Below are 20,861 nucleotides of genomic sequence, written 5' to 3'. Positions count from 1 at the left end.
TTAGAGTTCTAATAGTTTACTACCTGCATCAAAGAGATTGCCTAAGAAACAATTGCAAGCTCTACAAAAATTCTAGGTGCTCGTTGCTTTGGGTTGGTTGTAAAGAATCTGCAAGAAAAAGTTAATGAGGGATTGCTTACTATGGGATGCTCCCTCTATTGGCTCTTGGCCATGAAGAGGTGGGGCTGACAAGGGATAGATTAATGTGGGATGGTCCCTCTATTGGCTGATGGGCTGTCAATAAGGGCCTGCCAAGAATGGTACGAGAGAGAGGTAGCTATTGAGGTACCCGAGGCTGAAGCTACCACCTTTTTGATGATTCCTAATTGTATGAACACAAGTGTATCCTTTAGGATCGAAGCAAGTCATCATGCATTCAGATCCTCATCAGAAAGTCATCATGAATCTAGATGCTCATTAGAAAGCTATCATGAATCCACATCTGCTCATTAGAAATACTTGAAAACACACACCATGTGTGTGTGTGTGTGTGTGCGTGCGCTTGAGTGAGTGTGCATGTGTGTGTGTTTGAGAGAGAGAGAGAGAGAGAGAGAGAGAGAGAGAGAGAGAGAGAGAGAGAGAGGGGGGGGGGGGGGGGGGGGGGGGGGGGGGGGGGGGGGGGATATAAACATTGTATTCAATAGAGCTCATTAAAGTTTGTAGAGAGGGACATGAGAAGATGAATAGAGAGAGAGAAATGAAATGAAATGAAGATGAATAGAGAGAGAGAAATGAAATGAAATGTTATATTAACATCTGCAAAAGGCCAAAATGACCTATGAGACAAAAGTGTTACAATGTGGTGAATCTGATACAAAGTCAGAGTAACAAAATGAAATGACAAAATGATAAAAAAAAGTACTATGGGATCCTAAACTGGTAGGTGTGAACTAAGTAGCTAGCTGGGATAGCTAAATCATAAGTCACAAGAAATCCAACATCGATCGCTGGCAAATCTCATCAATCTCCTCCATGGACAGTAGTCTGACCGGGCGTCGTGCATGTCGGGCCAAAGTGATCCGAATCCTCTGATGTAGCCTCCGTCGATGCTGTGTAGTCCTCCATAGTCGTGGGCGTCTGGATCTCCCGAGCTAGGGAAGCTTTAACATCATAGGAACACTCCCAAGAGACCTCAAAGAGCTAACCAACGTGAGTCTTGAGCTCAAAATTTGAGAAGATGATTTTGTACTTACAATAATAGGCTAAGGTCTCACACTTATCGATGGTGTTCTAACAAAACATACATTCAAGTCGATCTTCCCAATAGAATGACCATTATGGTGGCGATGTAATTTATACTATGTATGATAACGATTTCATTTAAAGTTAATGTAACTCCTTTGTTTTTGTTTCTAATGTTGAGCTCATGTCTAGTGTGCCATAATAAACATTCACTTCATTCATGACATGCTTTGCCAATCGAATAGCGAATAGCGACAACCTCTCCAAAGCGACCAACCAATCTTTACTTCAATAAGTTAGAAAGATTCATTATTAGCATCCAAAATTCCATGTATGTGCATTTTCTTGGACCGCACACTAGAGTTCGGGGCAGGGCATGACCCCGTTCTTTATAATTCTTGGAGAGACAAAGTGCCCACTCTCCACCATACTTTTGTACGTTTCGCACTATGTGCTCTATAGTTCGTGTCATTTCCTCATTTACTGAAGAAAAATTTAACTAGTCTCATGGTTTTCATTGTAGTTGTCAAAACAACGTAGTTGCATACTCGAATGAGACATCTTCTCGCTTAACAAGTCAATAGTCTACTTTCATTTGTGCATTGTGATGGCACTTGCTCTAAATTACTCTAAGCATATGAAAAAAATCCTACGCCAAGGACAACCAAGCACGACTAGTTAGATATTAGTCAGACAATGCAATAATAGTCAGGAGATAGCAGTCTCCAATGCTGTAGGAGTGTTGCATTATTATACTAAGCGGTTAGACAATGCTGTAATTTTCAAGAGATAATCTCCAATCTTTGTGTTTTGCATAGGATGCAATCTCTATGATACCATTAAGCGCACATTATGTGCTTTCAACTATTGCCTATATATATTTTTGAGAAGTCAATGTAATGAGATCAGGGCTTGCACATTGAGCCAATTGGTTCAAATTGGTCGTATCATGTATGCATAGAATTGTAGAGAATCATCAACAATAGTGGGTTGACAAAATACTTAAATACACTTACGTGCAACTTGTGTCGCTCAGTGTGTCTAGTGTCTCCTCTCTCTCTCTCTCTCTCTCTCTCTCAAAAGGCTCGGGAAAAGATAGGTTCTGAAATATAGTGTTAGCCTGCTCATATGCGTGTGAAAAGGTTCCAAAGCCGGGTCCACAAAAATATGTTTCCCGGCCCTGTTTTTTTTTTCTCTCTCTCTCTCTCTCTCGGTAGTATGAGTGTGACACTGGCCTTGCCAATAGTCATGCCAAGCTGGCATGGTTGCCGGCGTGGGCGCATGGTAATGGGCCGCCCACAGCCGTCCCACGTCAGCGTCCAAGTCAGACATGCATATATCCAGAGTCTAGTCCCACTAATTAGGTTTTGATCGACGAGAGATACAAGTTACAAACCCGCAGACTCGCTGGAACATCAACACAGAGAGAGAGAGAGAGAGAGAGAGAGACGCCACGCAGATGCGCCCGCGTTCGCGCGCACACACCACCACCAGGGACACCCACCCCATATTTTGGGGAGAGTTTTCTCTCCGGCTCTGCTCAAATTCCAGGCTTTAGCGCATTGATTTTACACGTCTGGACGTTGTCACTACCTTATATCGGCATCCTGGCCCTCTTTGCGTATATCGCCCAGGTACGTTCCTTACTTTCTACAGGCGAGAATTTTGCAGCAAATCTGGCCTAGGATCTGGGGATCAATTGGTTTCTTTTGTTTTCTTGCAGACTCTGGATCCTCCTCGTTCACCTCTCTCACCCAGAATGGTGTAATTGAATTTTTGTCGCTACATGGCATCATTTAGCAACTCTAAGCTTCACCCCAATCTGGATAAACCACCTCTTTTCAATTCAGGCTACCGAATAGGGGGATCTGACAGCAACAGGCCCTCAAATTTTAGTGGTCTGCCAGGTCTTTCTCGCTTAGGTGCCGGTTCTGCATTGGGTGCCCAGTCAAATGACTTTAAGGTTCCAAAGATTGAAAGTGAGTTGTACTTCAACACAGACTCTGATTTACCGAGCTTCAAACGTCCTAAAATTTCAGATGAAAGCCAGCATATGCAGGTATATGTAGCTCATTTTGATCGTGTGTTATTCTGTGTTGTTTCATCGGGACTTCACCAGCATGAAAGTGGTTCTTTTTGTATTGCTTCGACTGCTGAGTTTACATCCTCTTTCCTTGTTACAGATTCCTTCCTTGGCTCGGAGGGACTTACTGGCTGCGCCGCTATTTGGTGAGCAATTGCTACCTGTAAATGTGGAGCATGGAGGTTCGTGTCATGTGCAGAATGAAAATGGATTGAGGGAAACAAGAGAAAAAACTGTTGAGTTAGATCATCATTACAATCCTTTGAATGAGCCGAGCCCACTAGGCTTAAATTTGAGGAAAAGCCCTTCGCTGCTAGATTTGATACAGAGAAAGCTTGGTCAGTGCGAAGATGATGGCTCGGATGGAGATCAATCTGGAAGACTGAGAAGACTTGGTGGTTCTGCATCTGCTGCTGAAAAGGACAAGCTTAAAGCTGCCAATTTTCCGGCTGCAAAGTTGAGGATTGGAACTTGGGAGGTAATAAAGTGTTTTAAAGGCTATGGAGTGCGGTCATTGTAGAAAGTTTTCATGAAGTTGTTTTGCTTTCTTTTAGATGTCTCAAGGTTAACTTATTGATCTTTTTTCTCTTTTTTCGAATCAGTGGTAGGTTTACAAGTTGGTAAAATTTACTGCACTTATGACTCACGAAGCTTTTGAAAATATATGGGATATTACCAAACTTTGGGAGTTGGTTGCCCTATTACAGCCCCCTTTGCATGCTGTTTGCTTGGACTTTGCTGAGTTCCTTGAACATTTTCATTTGTAACCGTAGATTTTAAAGTGTGTGCGGCTGTAGATACAGCTCCTGACTTTATGATTTGGGCTTTGAGCCTGCTGGAGTTTTGGAATGAAAAAGGATGGTGCCATGGCCTTTTCTTTGTACTTCTTTTTAAACCTCTGGAATTGAAATTTTTCTTGAAAAAGCAGCAATTGGTTGTATATGTCATCGAAAGACAAGCTACAGCTGGTGAGGATCGTCTGAGAATATGAGTATTTTTTGAGGTGCATGTAGTCGTTGAACAGTGAACCTTTATTTTTGTATGAGAAAGTTACTGCGTGAGTGCATGGCCAAGATACTCTTAAGGCCTTATTAGGGGACTTATGGAACTCTTGGGAGCAACAGTGGACTGTTGGATTAAGCTAGTTGATTAGTGCCAAAGAGGGCCATACCACTCTGTCATCCTCTTATGTAGACTTTATAAGAGGGGTATTAACTAGGGGTTCACACACTCTTTGGTAAGCGCTGGTGGAGGAGCATGGGGGGGCAGGGATGATAGAGCTGGGGGGTGTGAAGCCAGCATGGACAGCAGCACCTCCAGGAATTCCGGCTTATGAGTTTTGCTTGGACCTTTTGAACAATTTTTGTTTTCTTGGTCCGTGCTCATAGGCCTTCTTCGATTCTCGTTCTTTTAAAAGTGGAAATCAAGCTTGGTGAAGTCTTGAATTTCTTGCCTTTGTACTCCTTTGTTTGGCTAGCCTTGCTTTGTTCAGGGGATCTTGTTCTGTAATTAAGGAAATCCATTTTTTACTTGAGGCATGTGGTAATGGTTATGGTTATTTTGTTATTTGGAGCTTCGTCAGTGCAGGCAGTGTTACCGTCTTTTTTTGCGTTCTATTTTTATTTTTGTATTTAGGTTCCATTGCCATTAACTGTTTCTGATATGTCTTGAGGACTATTTTTCATTTGACAACTCATTCAAATAACAGATGTATTGATTGTAGTGTATGTCCCGCTATGATGGTGACCTTGTGGCGAAGTGCTATTATGCGAAGCGTAAACTAGTGTGGGAAGTACTAGACAATGGGTTGAAGAGTAAGATGGAGGTGCAATGGTCCGAGATTTCGGCTCTGAAGGCTGTTTTTCCAGATGACCAGCCAGCTGTCCTTGACATCGAGGTATTGGAAAGGTTTTACATTTTTGAGTGAAGTATTACAATTTTTAAAGAAGGAATATAAATCACCATTTTTAACTGGTGCTTTGGTGTTTTAATTGGGCAGCTTTCTAGGCCTCCTCTTTTCTACAGAGAGATCAATCCCCAGCCTCGAAAGCATACGTTGTGGCATTCTACGTCAGACTTTACTGATGGCCAAGCTTCAATATGCAGGTCATGAAAGTCAGGATTTCTTTGAGGAAGTTTGTCCATGTCGTTAAAGAAGTTGTCCCTTGTTAATAAAGAGAGAATGATTCTGAGCTTTGACGTTTTTACTGTACAGGCATCATTCAATACAGTTTCCAGCTGGTGTTTTAAACCGGCATTTTGAGAAACTGCTTCAGTGTGATGATCGACTGAAGGCATTGAATGAGCAGACTCACAGTATACAAGATTCTAGTTTTTATGATAATAAGAACATCCAGATTGATCGGCATCATATGTTGCATTTACAGTCAGTTCTTTCCGAACATGCGGCTCTTCAACCCCTGACAATCACAGATGATGTTCTACTGCAACCATCTGCTGTTCATTCAGTCGATTGTTCTCAGAGTCATTTGTCTGTTCAAGGTTTTCAGAATGAGCCTTCACAACATTTTTCTCCACATCACGGTGGAGTTGAAAATGTTAGAAGTGTCAGGATGGATGGATTAAGAAATGAGCCCCTGCAGCAGAGAGACCATTTCCATCATGATATTGGACTGGGTGTTGAACATCGTCATCGACAAGGAGGGTTTCAGTTACAGTTTGCAGCCGCTGCCTCTCCAAGTTCAGGTAACCTATCACATCTTTACATGTGGTGTTTTTGAACTTTCAGTTTCACTTGTGGGAAAAGAAATGAATAGTGAGCAATGCTTTTTGAAAGCTTGTCACTAGGAGTTTCAGTGTGTGTAGAGAGAGAGAGAGAGAGAGAGAGAGAGAGAGAGAGAGAGAGAGAGAGAGAGAGAGAGAGAGAGAGAGAGAGAGAGAGAGAGAGAGAGAGAGAGAGAGAGAGAGAGAGAGAGAGATGGCCGCCTGCATGCCTCCTCGCGCCAATCCCTTACCATCTGCCCCCGCCTTGCGACTTGGCACTCCCCTTCTACCTTGCCGCTTGTCTCCCCTCACCTCTACCGCGGAAGAAATCCTTTGCAGATCCCGGCTTTGCGACGTCCTTGACTTGTAGCGTCGCCACTGGCCTCTCCACAAATTCGTTTCATGGTCTCGTCCTTCAGCCTTTTGTCTTCATGCCTGATTCTCAAGCTATCGCCCTACCTCCTTCAACAGGGAGCCCATTAGGACAACTCTCTCTGCCTGGAGAGGCCGCTTCTGCGCCCCTGCTCCGCGCCTCTTGGTGCTGCAGACTCCCTGGACCCTAGCACTTGTTCGGGCATTTCTCCCTATGTTGGTTATGCTAGTTCGTTGGTGCCTTGCTAGTTTCGGGTTTGGTCTTTCCTTTGCTTTTGTTTGTGTTGGCGTATGTCTGTGTGTTCCTTGGTCTTTCCTTTCTGGTTCTTGTTTTGTTTTTGCTTTTGTGTTTGTGTTGGCGTGTGTCTGTGTGTCCCTTTGATGATTTGCTTAGGGGGGGGGTGTGGGTTTGAGTGCGTGCGGGGGTGTGAGTGGAAGCTTGCCTATAGAGTGTGCGAGTGCGTGCGCGTGCGCGTGCGCGTGAAAGCTTGTCCTTGAGGTTTGTGTTTGCTTTTTGTTTCCGTCGTTTTTGCTTGGTTTGCATTCTTTCCTTTTCTTTTTGTTGGCTTGGGTTTGTTTGGGGTTTTGGTTTTGGTTGTTGATTGTTCGCCGTTGGTTTGTTCCTCTGATGGTTTGCTTCGGGGGGGGGGGGGGGGGTTTGTGGGTTTGAGTGCGTGCGGGGTGCAAGTGGAAGCTTGCCTATAGAGTCTGTGGGGGTGTGCGTGCGCGTGTGCGTGTGTGTGCGCGTGAAAGCTTGTCCTTGAGGTTTGTGTTTGCTTTTGTTTCCGTCGTTTTTGCTTGTTTTGCATTCTTTCCTTTTCTTTTCGTTGGCTTGGGTTTGTTTGGGGTTTTGATTTTGGTTGTTGATTGTTCGCGGTTGGTTTGTGCGGGGTTGGTCAACTATGCTCCTCTTAGGTTTTTTTACCAAGCTTCTTCAGCCGGTTTCCACTTGGATGTTGTGTCAAAGCCTCCTACACTGCCTCCTAGAAGTTCCCTCTCCAGCTACGGTCTTCAGGAGCCACCTTCAACGAGTGGACTGCTTGCTCTTCCGGATGAAAGCTCCTTGTCAGCTCCGGTGTAGTGCTTTGTTGCCCACCTCGTGTCATAGTCTTGAAGTATCTTGGTGATGCCAGTCGCCTCTTCGCTCTCATCTTCGCCACCAACTGCTCTCTAGAGCCCTTCTGTTCCTCCATTACCTCTTGCTGTCAGATTTTATTAGTTTCCAGGCAACAAGCTTCTCATAGCTGCTCACTGTCACCTTCACTACTGTTCGCTTTTGGTGGCTTCGCTTCTTGATTTACAATTGCTGACTTGGCTTTTGGTCGAGGTCTTAGTCTTTTCCGTTTGGCCAAGTGCCTAGTTGTATCCAGTTTTTCGTTTTTCGGTTTGATGCCTATGCCCTACGGGCATGCTATGTTAACAGTGATGTACTTAGGCACCAGTTGGGCATTCTGGGAGATTTTCAAGTAATAGAATTAGCCTCCTTTCCTTGCGTGCGCGCGCAGAGAGAGAGAGAGAGAGAGAGAGAGAGAGAGAGAGAGAGAGAGAGAGAGAGAGAGAGAGAGAGAGAGAGAGAGAGAGAGAGAGAGAGAGAGAGAGAGAGAGAGAGATATTATCGTCCATGGAGGTCAGATATGACCTATGGGACCATACAAAACATTACAACGATAGTCTTCAGTTAAGAGTCCGTTAGGGTAAACCAGACAAAACATTACAACGATAGTGTTCAATTAAGGATTGAGAGTCCGTTGGGAGGGTAACAAACAAAAACCTAGGGAGAGTCGGATGAGGGGGGAGTCCCTTTGGGAGTTCGAAACTCTTGAATGATGGCTTTACCTCCTCGATAGACTGCCCATTTACCTTCCTTGCATGCTTCATGCATCTTCTTAAGCTCACTTTTTTATTCTTAAGTTGATTCATAGTCAACTCTTTTGTAATCCACAGTTTTGTTCCCTTGAGAAGGTGGGACTGTTGTAGCAACTTCAACCACTCCTCTTTGTCTTTGAAAGTGAGAACACATTGCTCGGGTGGCACATGCCTGTGTGTATCGTTGATCCAAGAGATCGTTTCCGGCTTGATTTGAACAAGTTGAAGAGTGTCATTGAGCTTAATAATTGCCTCTTCAAGGGTGTCTTCGGTAGTACACCATGGTGAGGGAAGCCCACCTATGCGAATCTTCAAGGCGTTTTCTTGCTGTAATCTTTGTTTGCGGAGTTCCGTGGTCACACGTGTGCACTTTGGCAATGGTTGCCGAGTGAACGTGTGTGACCTTTGCTTCCACCTCCTTGACTTTGTCGGTTGTAAGACCAATCACGGAATCAAAGCGCGCCTCTAGCTCACTAAGGCGAGTTTTGATGTAAGGTGCAGTGGAATGAATGTTGTATTTTCTCAAGATTAGTGATCTTTATTGCTCAAGGTTCCTTTTAGTTCTTAGGGAAAGAGAGAGCTTTCCGTCTTGTGGAGAGTGCAATGATCACGAACAAAGTGTGGATTGTGCGTGCAAGTGAATGAGATTGAGAGAAGGAGAGAGAAGAGATACGACACCCGAGAGGTTGTAAAACCCTCCTCCGAAGGCCCCACTCTCGTCGGTGAGAGTGGTCTACTTTGATTGCACAAAGGTGTACAATGCGAATGCAATGGACTATGCAACTTGGACTATGCCGATGACGACGACTCGATGGCTGAAATCTGTAGGCTTCTAATCGTTGAATTCGGGGACTGTTTCGGTGGCTGAAAATGACTGATTTGGCTGCGTTTTTCGAGGCTTAACTTGGGGGGACTTCTGCAACTGAATGGGGGCTGATCTGCTACTGTTCCTTTGCTGAGAATCTGCGTTCATCAATGGCTGCAATCTGCGTTTTTATCCATGCTGAAAAACGCTGGAAAAGCTGAGATTCTGCTTGCGTTTTTGCTATGGAAAACGCTAATGAAGGTCTGGCGTTTTTGCAATGAAAAACGCTGGGTTGAGGGTGCTTTGGGCGATCATGCAAGGGGGGAAATGCGGGGGGATCTGATGTGATAGGAATCGCCAAGGATGCTGGAAGGTTGGCGATGGTACTGCTAGAAAACGCTAGGTGCTGAGGGGGGGTACTGCTGAGAAGTTGCCTATTGAGGGGGAAGCTCTTGCTGCCTCTTCTGCCAGAAAGTGCTAACTTGGGTTTGCTTATATATTAACATAGCAAAATTGCCCTACCTACTTTTGTTGGAAAGTCACTTAAAAATAATAAGTGAAAATAACCAATAAATAGGAAAATAGGCTAAATGCACTGGAAAATTCCCCTAATTGATGCTAATGGATTCTGATGGGAATTCCGATGATCATGTTGTGTGCAACCGGAGGATATGCATCTAAGCTAAGTGACTGGGCATGCACGGTCTACGAATAGACTCACAAAAGTGCTAGATCACTGCTAATCTAAACTGACTTGACTGACGGGAACCCTGCTGTGGTATAGCTTGTCCACGGACACATAGGGTTGGGATGTGTCACGTGACATTTGAGGTCGCGGTTTTCCTCCATGACTTGATCAAGGGCTGCTTGAAGTTGTGTGATTCGATCAATTTTAATGGGAGCTGCCACCACCGCAGCAAAAGTCGGTTGTCGTGCAGGAGTCTTTTGGAGAGAGAGAGAGAGAGAGAGAGAGAGAGATGGCGATGGCGAGAAAGGCATGGCAGCCTGAAGCGTGATCAGAGTGTGCCCTCCCTGATGGGGCACAGCAGATAATAACAGATAATGATCATTAAGAGGCGCTCTGTAGCTGCCTATATACCTGCATATACTGGGGGGTTGGCCAGCCACAGAGGGGTTGGCCCCACGACCTCAGATAAAAATGCAGGAAAAAGACCCTAAATTGGGTGTCTAGGGAAAGTGGGTCAATGGACAGAATTGGTCCGGCTGGTCCCAAACTGGACCGGCCAGGACCCATGCAGCCTAAATGCCAATGCAAGGGTGGCCAGCCCAGGTGCACACTAGCTGATACAAGTATGCCCTAACCTTAGATGAAGCAATAGAGTGGTGTAACTCTAACAAGAAGGGTGTGTAAAAATTGTAGAAGGGTAAGGATCTTTGAATTCAAATTGGACGCGTTCTATGGGTATCGAAAACATTTTAAGGACACAAGGATGTTTTTGAAATAGTCTTGTCAAGGTTCACTGCCTTTGAGTTTTCCCAGGCTAAGACGCATTGAGCTGGCATGAGTAATAAAAAACTGGATGTGTTATTTGACTGTCTGACAGTTGAGGGTCTTCATGCAGTCGATTATCTCTTTTATTTTTTAAAGAGATGATAGTCTTCACATGTGCAGTTAATTATCTCTGTTATTTTTAAAGAGATGATAGTCTTCCCACGTGCTGGAAAGCTGTGAAAAGTGCTATGACATCAATAATGATCTGAAGTTTGACTGTAACTATCGAAAACTTGTTGGAAGCATCATCTGAAGTTTGCAAGAAGCCCCATCTGTTAATAAAAATGGCCAGTGCTTGGTGAAGCCTCCACCTTTGAAGTCTTACTGGTTATTGCACCATCCAATTTCTTGGAAGCTGTTGCTTTCAGTAACTGTTAGTGCTTGTGATATTTTTGAGATGGGGTAGTGTAGAATGGCTGATTAATGTGAGGAGTAAAGTTATTCCAGTTTAGCTGCTTTCTGCTTTCATCTTTTTTAAATAGATGCGTGGCACAAAAATGTTAAATGTTTTTGATGGAGTGCAGTGATTGATACAAGGGGCTTGAATGAGAGTAGCAGCAGTAGTGAGACAGAGGAAGGACTCTCGATGGACATACGGAGTGAACCATTGAAGCTACATGCTTCGCAGGAGGGTTGTACATTTTCACCTGGTCATTCTAGACAGCTGAGCCATTGGGCACCTCATCACTTACACGAGGGTGCCATGGCATGGACTCGAGAAAGTCAGGCAGTTTCATCTCCTATAAATCATGCCTCAGAGAAGCAAGCGCTGAATGAACTCTCGCTGCACCTTCTCGGTGAGCCCTTTGCAGAGAGGGGCCCATATTTGAATGGGAGAGTAAATGCTCAAGGTGTCCATGACATGCTGCTGAGTAATGGATCTACCTATTTACAACAGTCCAATTTTTCAAACTCATTCAAAGACTTCGCTTACAAGCAGGATAAGAATGTAGGGATTATGCAACATAGCCAGCTGGTCCCTGGAGAACTGTTGATGAAGGTCCGAGAGAGTCAATGGAATGCAGTGCTGGAGCAACGTGCCTTTGAAGCACGGTCATCGTCTCTTTCGCATGGTTCACTAGTGGATCTAGTTTACCTGCCCCGAATAGCTTCCCAGCCCCAATTCCTTGAGCCAGGTCCTTAGGTTTCTAATATTGGGTATATATGTTTTTCCTCGTCGATGGGACATTCTTTTTACTTATAAAAGGGGTTTAAGCAGTTGATTGTGAAGCCCTCAAACAGAATTTTGATTTCTGTAGAAAAGAAACAACATATGAAGGCTTGCATCCTTGAGTTTGGCTTTGTATATACACAATATTTACGACAGAGCTTTCGTTCAGAAAGGGAGGATCTCAGTGCTTACTAAAGATTAGAATGCTACAGGGTGCAGGAGCTTTACACGTGTCGTGATCTCCCAACAGCTTTGAAATTGTCAAGCATGGAAACCTTTTTACTTGAAACTGCAGGTGGGGTGCAATTATGGTGCTTTTGAGTTACAGCAGGTTCATGTGTAGGTAAGCAAGAGCGGTTCTTCTTTTTGTTGTTTGTGGTTGGAGCCTAGACTTTCGGCTGAAGCCTCTGTTGTCTAGCATCCATCTACCTCTGCTCTTCTCCAAATACCATTTCGAGCAGTTGCACCTTCGGGTAGTCAGAACATACTTCCGCAGTGCATTGGAGAGGGCAGTGACGCTGTACTTGTTTGAGAAGCTAAGCGGCAATGGCAGATGCTGCTTGATGAGCGCTTGCAGAGAGCAGATATTGGGTATGGGCGCTAAATAGTACCTGTACTTGCTCATTAATGATAAGACTTCGAGTGCATGAAGCTTAACTGGGTAAGGCACTTTTTGCTTTGAGATTGGACAGTTAGTTGATTCTTATCGTCTCTAGCTCCACTTCAAAGCTTGGATCAATATTGCATGGAGGAAAATGGGATGCATGTGCTGCGATAAATCATTGCAGCGTGGGATACAACTTTGTGGATTACATGTCGCTAAGGGAGCCTGTCAACAGAACATTACCGGATGTTAAGACTCACCAAAACATTGGGGAGCTAATCAACTTGCCTCTCAACAGAAGATTACCGGATGTTCAAGACTCACCAAAACATTGGGGAGCTAATCAACTTGCAACCTGTGCATGAAAGTTACCCACCTTGGTGGGTGCATGTTCAGCATTTTACTAGCTCACTAGTGGGAAATTTTTGGATGGTTACACGCTTCTTTTTTCATTAGAGTGCTATCAATGGTGGAGAGGGAATAGGATTTGTAAAAGAATGTGGAGGAGAGAAATGGTTGTGTATTTTCATAAGTAGGGGTAGTCGAGTGCATTTAAGTTTTTAGAAGTTGTCACTCTTACTCGAATAGCTTCTTCATCAAGTAAACCTTGTTATTTGCGCTCTTACTCGAACATATTGCACATCTTGTCCCATAAGGCTTTAACAATAGCTTCACCCACGATAGTGAAACACACGAATTTTGCAAGGTGTTGGTAAATAGTGGACTTAGCTTTGGCATCAAGCATTTTTCGTTTAGTGTAGCCGTCGCGTTCTCAGTGCTCAAAGTGGATCTAATTGTCCTTTTTGGATTAAGATGTTATGAATCTACTCTTTGTATGGAAAATTTTGTGCCATTGAACTTTCTATGTTGTAAATGTCTTTTTCAGAAGAACATGCTATAATTGTAATACTTGAACACCCTTACCTTATAAAAAAGAATAGAAGAGAACTCGAACTCACGGGAAAGCAGCATCGATTTCATGCGCTTTGACCTAACCACTTGAGCAGCAGTCCACAATTGCTTCAAGGTATCTTATTTCATTTTAAAAAAAAACATTACCCTTGCAGCCTAGCCTTTTGCTTCACCCATTGCCTTGTCTTAAACTCCAAGAGATGTCGCTTTGGACAAGAAGCTCCTCAAGCACTTTTTGTGCTCTCTCTTTGTACGATTGCAATTGCCTCCTCACAGATTGCCCGAGGAGCATCTATCTTGATTCTCCTCTCTTCTTTTCAAAGATCGTATCACCTACTTGATTAGTATGGCAAGAATCTTGGAGGATTTTTGGTAGAATCTCCTTTGTAACATGAGCAAAATCTCAACTCAAAATAATAGTGTCAAGAAACACAAACTAAACTCACTATAAAAATTCGGCGGTCTCCTTCGTATGAGGAGCTGAAAATTAACCCAAAATGTCCATAAAATTAACCATAAATTGAAAAAAAAAGTAAACTGGATAGAAACCAAGTCAAACATTGACTCAAATAAACCGCTAACACAATGTCAAATATACATATCCCTCTCTATACATAGCCTATGGCAAGGTTTCGTAAAAGGGGATCTCTAGCTACTTGTATCACCGAAAGATATCTCAACAATCGAGAATACCCTAACTCCATGAAAACCTCACCAACGCCTCTCCAAAAGGCTTATCAAGCATGATAATTGTAGTCTAGTCTAAAAATAGACTATATTCCAGATTCAGTCTTAGAAACGATCCGAAAACCAAGCCAAAACTGGCTCCACAAAGGCATACAAAGGTGGTGTTTGTAACTCAACATACATGAATGTGTAAAACTACTGCAAAATGCAGTGTATGCGGTGAAACATGCACCAGATGCGATGCAAATATTAAAGTCTGAATCTTTTTAGGGATGTCGCTCTCAGAAGAGCACACACTATGAATATGTGCCTCTAAACGCATAAACCATGCATATAAGTTGTTAAAAAAACATAATATCTAGTAAAACCTATAATCTTGTGCATGTAGTAAGCCAACTAAGCTATATGCATGTAGATGAGAGGCTCAAAAAAATTGACCATACATGTCATGTCAATGCTAGATGTACAAGCATACCGTAACCTCTCTAAAAATGTAGAACCTCTAATAACACCTATAATCAACAAATGCATGCACGAGCTATGCGCCCTTGTAAACTTGTGAGCTTGCGAGAGAGGTATGTCGGAGTAGATCCAAAGCCGATGCCGTGCCTCTACTGTAAGAAATGCGAAATACAATAAGGATCTAGTAACAGGGAGAGTAGAGAGAGATACGATGCAAAGTAGATTAGTGGCAAATCAAAAACTTTAGATTAGCACACTATTACAAAGTGATGGCGCCATTCACCCATGCGTTGTCAAGGTAAAGCTTAGATGGCGATTTAGACAATTAGAGCAAGTAGGAATACAAGGGACTAACAATCCTTACACAAGGATGTGTTGTGTGCGTCAAGTGTGTACACCATTCCATCAAATTACTCATGAGAAGGCCTCCTTGTATAGATGTAAGGAAGCCTCTAAACACCCATGTGCAGCCGCCCTTAGATAGCCAAGTCCAAGTAGGACTCTCCCATGCGCCCATATGTAGTCGCTTTTGGGTAGACAAGTCCTCCTAAAAATCGGCCACCGGTCAAGGAAATCCAGCCACCGGCCAAAAACCACTGGCTGCCTTCAAATTTGGAGTGGAGATGGATATAAAAAATCCCACCAAAATGCCTATTTTTCTTCACAAAAAAGTCTTCAGAATTTTTTTTTCCCGATTCAGGCACACCATGCAGGATTCGCCCAAAAAACCACCACCGATCAAAGACCACGGACCATCGGCCACCACCGGAAGGCCATTTTTTGATTGTCTTCTGGCTGTCGTCCGGCCAAGATATTCCAATGAAAAGGAATATGCCCCTGAATTTGCTCCGTACCATCCACGATCACAAATAGAGATGTCATTAGCGTGCAAAGCTGGAATCCACCAAATATATGTGCACCATTGGCTTCTCCTCATATGGGGGCCTTACAAACGGTGCAACATATATTGTGGTGGCAAAACTGAGAGAGGTGGGCATTGCAAGTATACCAACATCTACCAACTCATGAAGCTGCTAGCAAACTCGTTAAGAAGCTGAGAAAACATTGATGGGGATCTGAAACGCCGATGCCGAAGAGGAATGTCGAATACGTGTGGCCAAAGAGAGTAAACCTTAGTGTGTATAACTCAATGCCAATGCAAAGCCGAGGATGCAATCCACGAGCAAGTACGTGCCAGAGAGCTGAATGTTGAAATTTATTGGGTGCCGAAGGAGATAAGGTTGGAGCCGATGCCGCTTTGGACTTGTGCATTGAAGGAGAGCCAATGCCTCTCTCTCTCTCTCTCTCTCTCTCTCTCTCTCTCTCTCTCTCTCTTTGTGTGTGTGCGTATCCTCTCCTGCCGAGGCAAAGCTGAAATGAACTCTCTCCCCCTCTGTCTTTATCCACAACACATAAGCTAGGAGAGTCTGTCTGTGTTCAAAAGCACACACCCTGCTTCTCTTTCTCCCTCTTTGATGCAACTCCAAAATCTATGTGTGTGTGTGTGTGTGTGTGTGTGTGTGTGTGTGTGTGTGGAGTACACACTACCAGTTGTAAGGGTCGAGCAATGCGCAATGCATGCATGTGTGCAAAGAGGGAAGAGGGGAGACTTTGGTGGGTGGAACCACACTTGCCAAAAATGTGTGTGTGTTCTTATTGCATTATATGAGAAGGAGAATAATAAGTATGAGATAATGGGGGTCATTGTGTAGGGAGTTAGTTGCAGGGAAGACACTAGTACTTTACCCCAACATGAATCTTTGATGAGGGATAGCGAGTCCATGAGGTGTGGATGGTGGGATAAGGGAATGGGATAGAGTTCATGGCGTAGCCACCTAGAGGTATTTTGAAAGTGTATCCTCAATGGGATAGAGTTCTAGGCAGAGCCACCTAGAGGCATTCTCAAAGATGTATCCTCAATAGGATCAAAGAGAGCGGGAGAGACAAGGGAGGGTTTATGCAATTTTGGAAGGAAATAGATGGGGCAAGTGGTGTAAAGATGAAGTTTCTATCTATAAGGGGAAGAAAGGTGAATCTTTGTAGGATGGAACAAAGGAGGGAAGTAAGGTAGCTAAGAGATGGTGGGACGGTGGGTAAGTTTGTGGTGGAGTCATTCTTTTCTAAGGGCTTCATTGATGTACCACTCCTTGGAGACAATGGTTACTCCTCTGTTTTTGTCGGCCGGCTTAATGATGTTGAATGTGTCTCTAAAGAGTGTGAACTTGGGAGTTGTGGAGGGACTGGGAAGGAATATAAAATTCTAGGTGTTCATGAAGTTGGCATGATTATGCATGGTGATAGCTTGTATATGTTGGGTTAGGAGATGTGGAAGCGTATTCCCTAATCGCCAATGGTTAGCATTAGCCTATGGTGGATGAAGCCTTAGCTTAACCATGGTGTTAGGGTTAGGATTGGAGAGATAGAGATTAGGGTTATGTTACACCAATTGCAAGAGTATAGACACAATGATATAGTTCAAAGTGTAATGCTTCATTAGAAAATGGCCTCTTAAAGAGTCTTAGTGCTTTACAATCATTGGCTAGTGGGGTGCATCCTCTTGCTATATTTATCCTTCCTAGGTGGCTAGAGGGCTTTCCCACATTGTGCCACATGTTGGGCTTACCCTAACAATTGTCTCCTTAAGCCAAACTTGGGTTTCTACAAAGACTTCATGTGTTTTTGGTTCATATGTTCATATCATGGTGTACTCCTAGGTTAACATGATGCACCTACCTGATACATCATGGCTGTTTAATTTGATTCATCACCATGGTTCAATGTACAATGATACATCATAGCGGTTCTCTAGCGGATTCATCCCTATGGTTCACAAGTGGGACTTAGTAGGTTCACTAGTAGTCCTAGAGTAGTACAAATATTTGAATATTCATTCATTCATTTTGTATGAAGGGGTATTCATGTGTATCCCCTTCAAAATTTGTCTTTATGTCTTTGTCATTGTTTGTTGTTGTCGTAGTCGTCTTCATCTCATCTTCATTTCGTTGGCTTTCTGTGTCGTTGTCTTCATGTCATGATCTTCATATTGATGTCGATCGTCATTGGTTTGAAATGTCGAGTGTACAATCTTCTTGGCTAATGGTGCAAAGTACACACACATATCATTGTGTGTGCTTGTGTGTACTTCCATCATGCTCATGTGTGCCTGTTGGTCTTACCATATCTAGGAGTGTCTAATCCTATGTTCATGTGTGTAGTGCCTCTATGCACATGTGTTGCATGTATATCAATAATGGTGCACATTGTGTGTGTGTGTGTGTGTGTGTGTGTGTGATGCTTCCATAAACATATATCTCATACATTTCTTTCATGGCATACAATGCCATTTGGGATTTGTTTGATTTTTAAAAACTTGAGCTGAGGGTATCGGACTTTATGGGCTCTCTGTAGACAATGGGAACAACTGTCAATGAGGGGCTCTGCTGACTGTCTGTGAGAAGGACCTCTAAAGAGGGGCTTGTGTCTTGGAGTCTTGGCTCAAGGCTTGGTCCCTTGCTCCCAGGAATCGGTTCTAACGAACTCGAAAAGCTCCAAAAACTTTGGCTCTAAGTTGTTTCACGTCTGGTTGCGCTTAAGTGCGTGCGCAGGCATAACTGCTTTATGGACCCAAATGCCCAATTGAGTTGCAATTATTCACGTGGCTCACGTCTGGCCGGGTTGCCCATTCCAAAATTAGGCTGCTTTGAACACATGACCTACCCTCCCAAGAATAGCTTATCCAAGTTAATCTAGCCAACGAGGCAAGTCCTTGCACATGTGGAGCTTTGAAGAAAAAGAACTCTTACGCTCGGGCTAGCACGGTGTTTCCACATAAAAGTGTCTCTCTCTCTCTCTCTCACACACACACACACACACACACACACACACACACACACACACACACACACACACACACACACACACACACCTAAAGTTGAGGGGGTGATTAGTGGGCTAATGACCTCCCAAAATAGTGATCAAGTAGTCAATCAAGAAATTTTGCGAGCTTAATAGGCAAATCAAAGGATACGTGATTTTTGCATTTATAGGCTCTATAGAATGATATCAAGAAAAGCTTCGCACACACTTAAAATGCAAAAGCAAATGAATAATACAATGATAGCAATGCTAATGCAAAACCAGCTGAAAGTGAACACAATAGCACACTAAAAATTACGCACACACATGTAGTTATTAGAAAGCTACTAATCAAGAAGGGTAGAGGCTCATTGGTATTTCCAAGAATGTGCCCAAGCTTAATTAGCGATGCTAGTGATTAGGGAGAGGGAAAGGAAGCCTACGCATGAACCATCAGCTCTGATACCACTTTTTGGGTTAGGAGATGCGAAAGCATACTCCCTAATCGCCAATGGTTAGCATTAGGCTATGGTGGATGAAGACTTAGCTTAACCATGGTTTTAGGGTTAGGGTTGGAAGAATGGAGATTAGGGTTAGGCTACACCAATTGCAAGAGCACAAAGGGAAAGAGTATAGACACAATGATAGAGTTCAAAGTGCAATGCTTCATTAGAAAAAAGCCTCTTAAATAGGCTTAGTGATTTACAATCATTGGCTAGAGAGGTTGCATTCTCTTGCTATTGGACCATTTCATCATTTATCCTTCCCAGGTGGCTAGAGAGCTTTCCCACATGGTGCCGCAAGTTGGGCTTACCCTAACGATTGTTGGATAAGGGGGGTATTTAAAAAGGATTGGGAGCTTCGTATGGCGAGGGGGCAACACTTCATGAGTTTTAAAAAAATCTCAAAGTTGAAGGTTTCACACCATTGCACTATAGGCTTCTAAAAGGAATTTGGAAGGGGACTGTACTAAAGGCCCAAACCTAAACATTTGCCTTTATTTGATGATAGGGCCCATGATATGAAATTGTGCACCTTGTATATTAGACAAAGCACTATCAAAGGTAAATGTTGGTTGCTTACAAAAAATGAAAACCTTGTGTGCTTGTGGGTCGGTAAGCGGGAGCCAAAATTTGTGCCTTCTTTGACGCTTCTTGCAAGTGGAGGTGAAGGCTACCGTTCAATCCAAAGTAGGAGATTGGGAGGATGAGGTGCAAGACCAAAGTTTTTTGTTTTTTTTGGGGGGGCGGGGGGGGGGGGGGTGTTACAGGCTTGGACACTCTAAGAGAGAAATCAATAGCAACACATCACAAAAACTGCAAATTCATTGGACTTTGTGTGTGTGTGTGTGTGTGTGTGTGAGAGAGAGAGAGAGAGAGAGAGAGAGAGAGAGAGAGAGAGAGAGAGAGAGATGGAGTTTCGAGCCAAGACGCACTGTCCCCAAAGATTGGTGCCCCTTCAAGTATTTCTTTATTAGTAAAGCAGAGCCCCAAAAGCATCCAGTTTTAAAAGCAAAAACCCCAAAAGCAACTGCCCTCAAAAGCCTTCGTAAAAACTATCAAATTTGTCAACACAAATGATAAAAATCCATATAGCCTTCCATGTTATCATTGTAGTGCAATTTGTGGAGCTCTGTACAATCATGCCATTTCATCAATCCGTATGGCCTTGGCATGTCAACACTCAATGCGATTTTTGCAAAACCGCCATCTAGAGTTCAAGCATTTGAGTTTTTAAGGTTGGGCCCATCGACTCGTTCTCTTTAAGTTCTTTAAGTTGCAAGGGGTTAGGTTTTTAAAACCCTAACTCCTTAGGCTCCATCATCCATCTTTTGGATTCAGTTTCTCTTGTCCTCTCGGCCATTCCTTTCCAGTTGGGTATGCCATGTCATCACTTTGTGACATTCCCCCCTCTTGAAAGAATTGTAGTTGCCCTCAATTACGCCTGCAAAAACAACCAAATAAAAAAAATTTATTCTCCTGAGAAGGTGACGTAAAACTGTTGTATGAACTCAAGGGTTTGATGGGTGTCTTGGTAGCTTGAAAACATGTTAAACTTGATTGCTTGACCCCCATCCTCGAACTCCTTGGTCTTCTTGTCCATTTGTTCGTGTTAGAAGAGGATGATCTCTCCTCCTTTAAACTACTAGATGGCTTCCCATGCCTTCTTTCTAGACTTTTTCAAGAATCTCCTTTCTTGCTTTTCTCGCTTTTTCTCTGCTTCTTTTGCCTTTTCTTATCCTCTCTAGAACTAGAGGATGACGAACTATTTGAACTCTCTAAAGACAAAGAAAAATGTGGGTCATTTTCGAAATGAACACACTTCTTGGATTTGCTTACCACCTCGAAAGTCGACTTCTAGTCCAAATAACCAGGGAAATCCAATGATTTCCTCTTCTTCCAAGAGTGCTTTAAGCCTTTTCTTAACTGGTTGATCTTCTTTTCAAGCGCTTTGTCGAACTGTTTCTGTCCGTACAATTTTCACTTTTCTGCACTCGCCTTTTCTTTTAGCTTGTCTTGAGAGGAGAATCAATGGCCTCTCACGATCTTGCGTGAACCTCATCAATTGGGTAATTCTTAGGTAATTCACATATTTTGGAATTTTGGAGTACTTGATCAATATTTT

At 43.4% G+C, this 20,861-nt stretch overlaps 1 protein-coding gene across 1 annotated transcript; it reads left to right on the top strand.

Annotated features, from left to right (window-relative positions):
• Positions 1-2,646: 2,646 nt before the first annotated feature.
• On the top strand, positions 2,647-12,943 carry LOC147438319 (uncharacterized). Its single transcript, XM_086487602.1, has 7 exons — positions 2,647-2,816; positions 2,906-3,241; positions 3,366-3,743; positions 4,989-5,162; positions 5,265-5,371; positions 5,481-5,971; positions 11,070-12,943. Exons 2-7 carry the CDS (start codon positions 2,969-2,971, stop codon positions 11,687-11,689), a joined length of 2,043 nt encoding a protein of 680 aa, XP_086343728.1. The 5' UTR covers positions 2,647-2,816; positions 2,906-2,968; the 3' UTR covers positions 11,690-12,943.
• Positions 12,944-20,861: the final 7,918 nt, after the last annotated feature.

Source organism: Adiantum capillus-veneris, chromosome 17 (assembly GCF_014529385.1).
Source record: "Adiantum capillus-veneris isolate H3 chromosome 17, ASM1452938v2, whole genome shotgun sequence".
NCBI lineage: Eukaryota > Viridiplantae > Streptophyta > Polypodiopsida > Polypodiales > Pteridaceae > Adiantum > Adiantum capillus-veneris.
This window is presented reverse-complemented; position numbering and strand designations above follow the sequence as displayed.

Excerpts from the sequence above, each read along its gene's own strand:
- LOC147438319 (XM_086487602.1), top strand. The coding sequence starts at position 2,969 with ATGGCATCATTTAGCAACTCTAAGCTTCACCCCAATCTGGATAAACCA. Across the intron at positions 3,242-3,365 it reads ATGAAAGCCAGCATATGCAG|ATTCCTTCCTTGGCTCGGAG; the intron begins GTATATGTAGCT and ends TCCTTGTTACAG. Across the intron at positions 5,372-5,480 it reads GGCCAAGCTTCAATATGCAG|GCATCATTCAATACAGTTTC; the intron begins GTCATGAAAGTC and ends TTTACTGTACAG.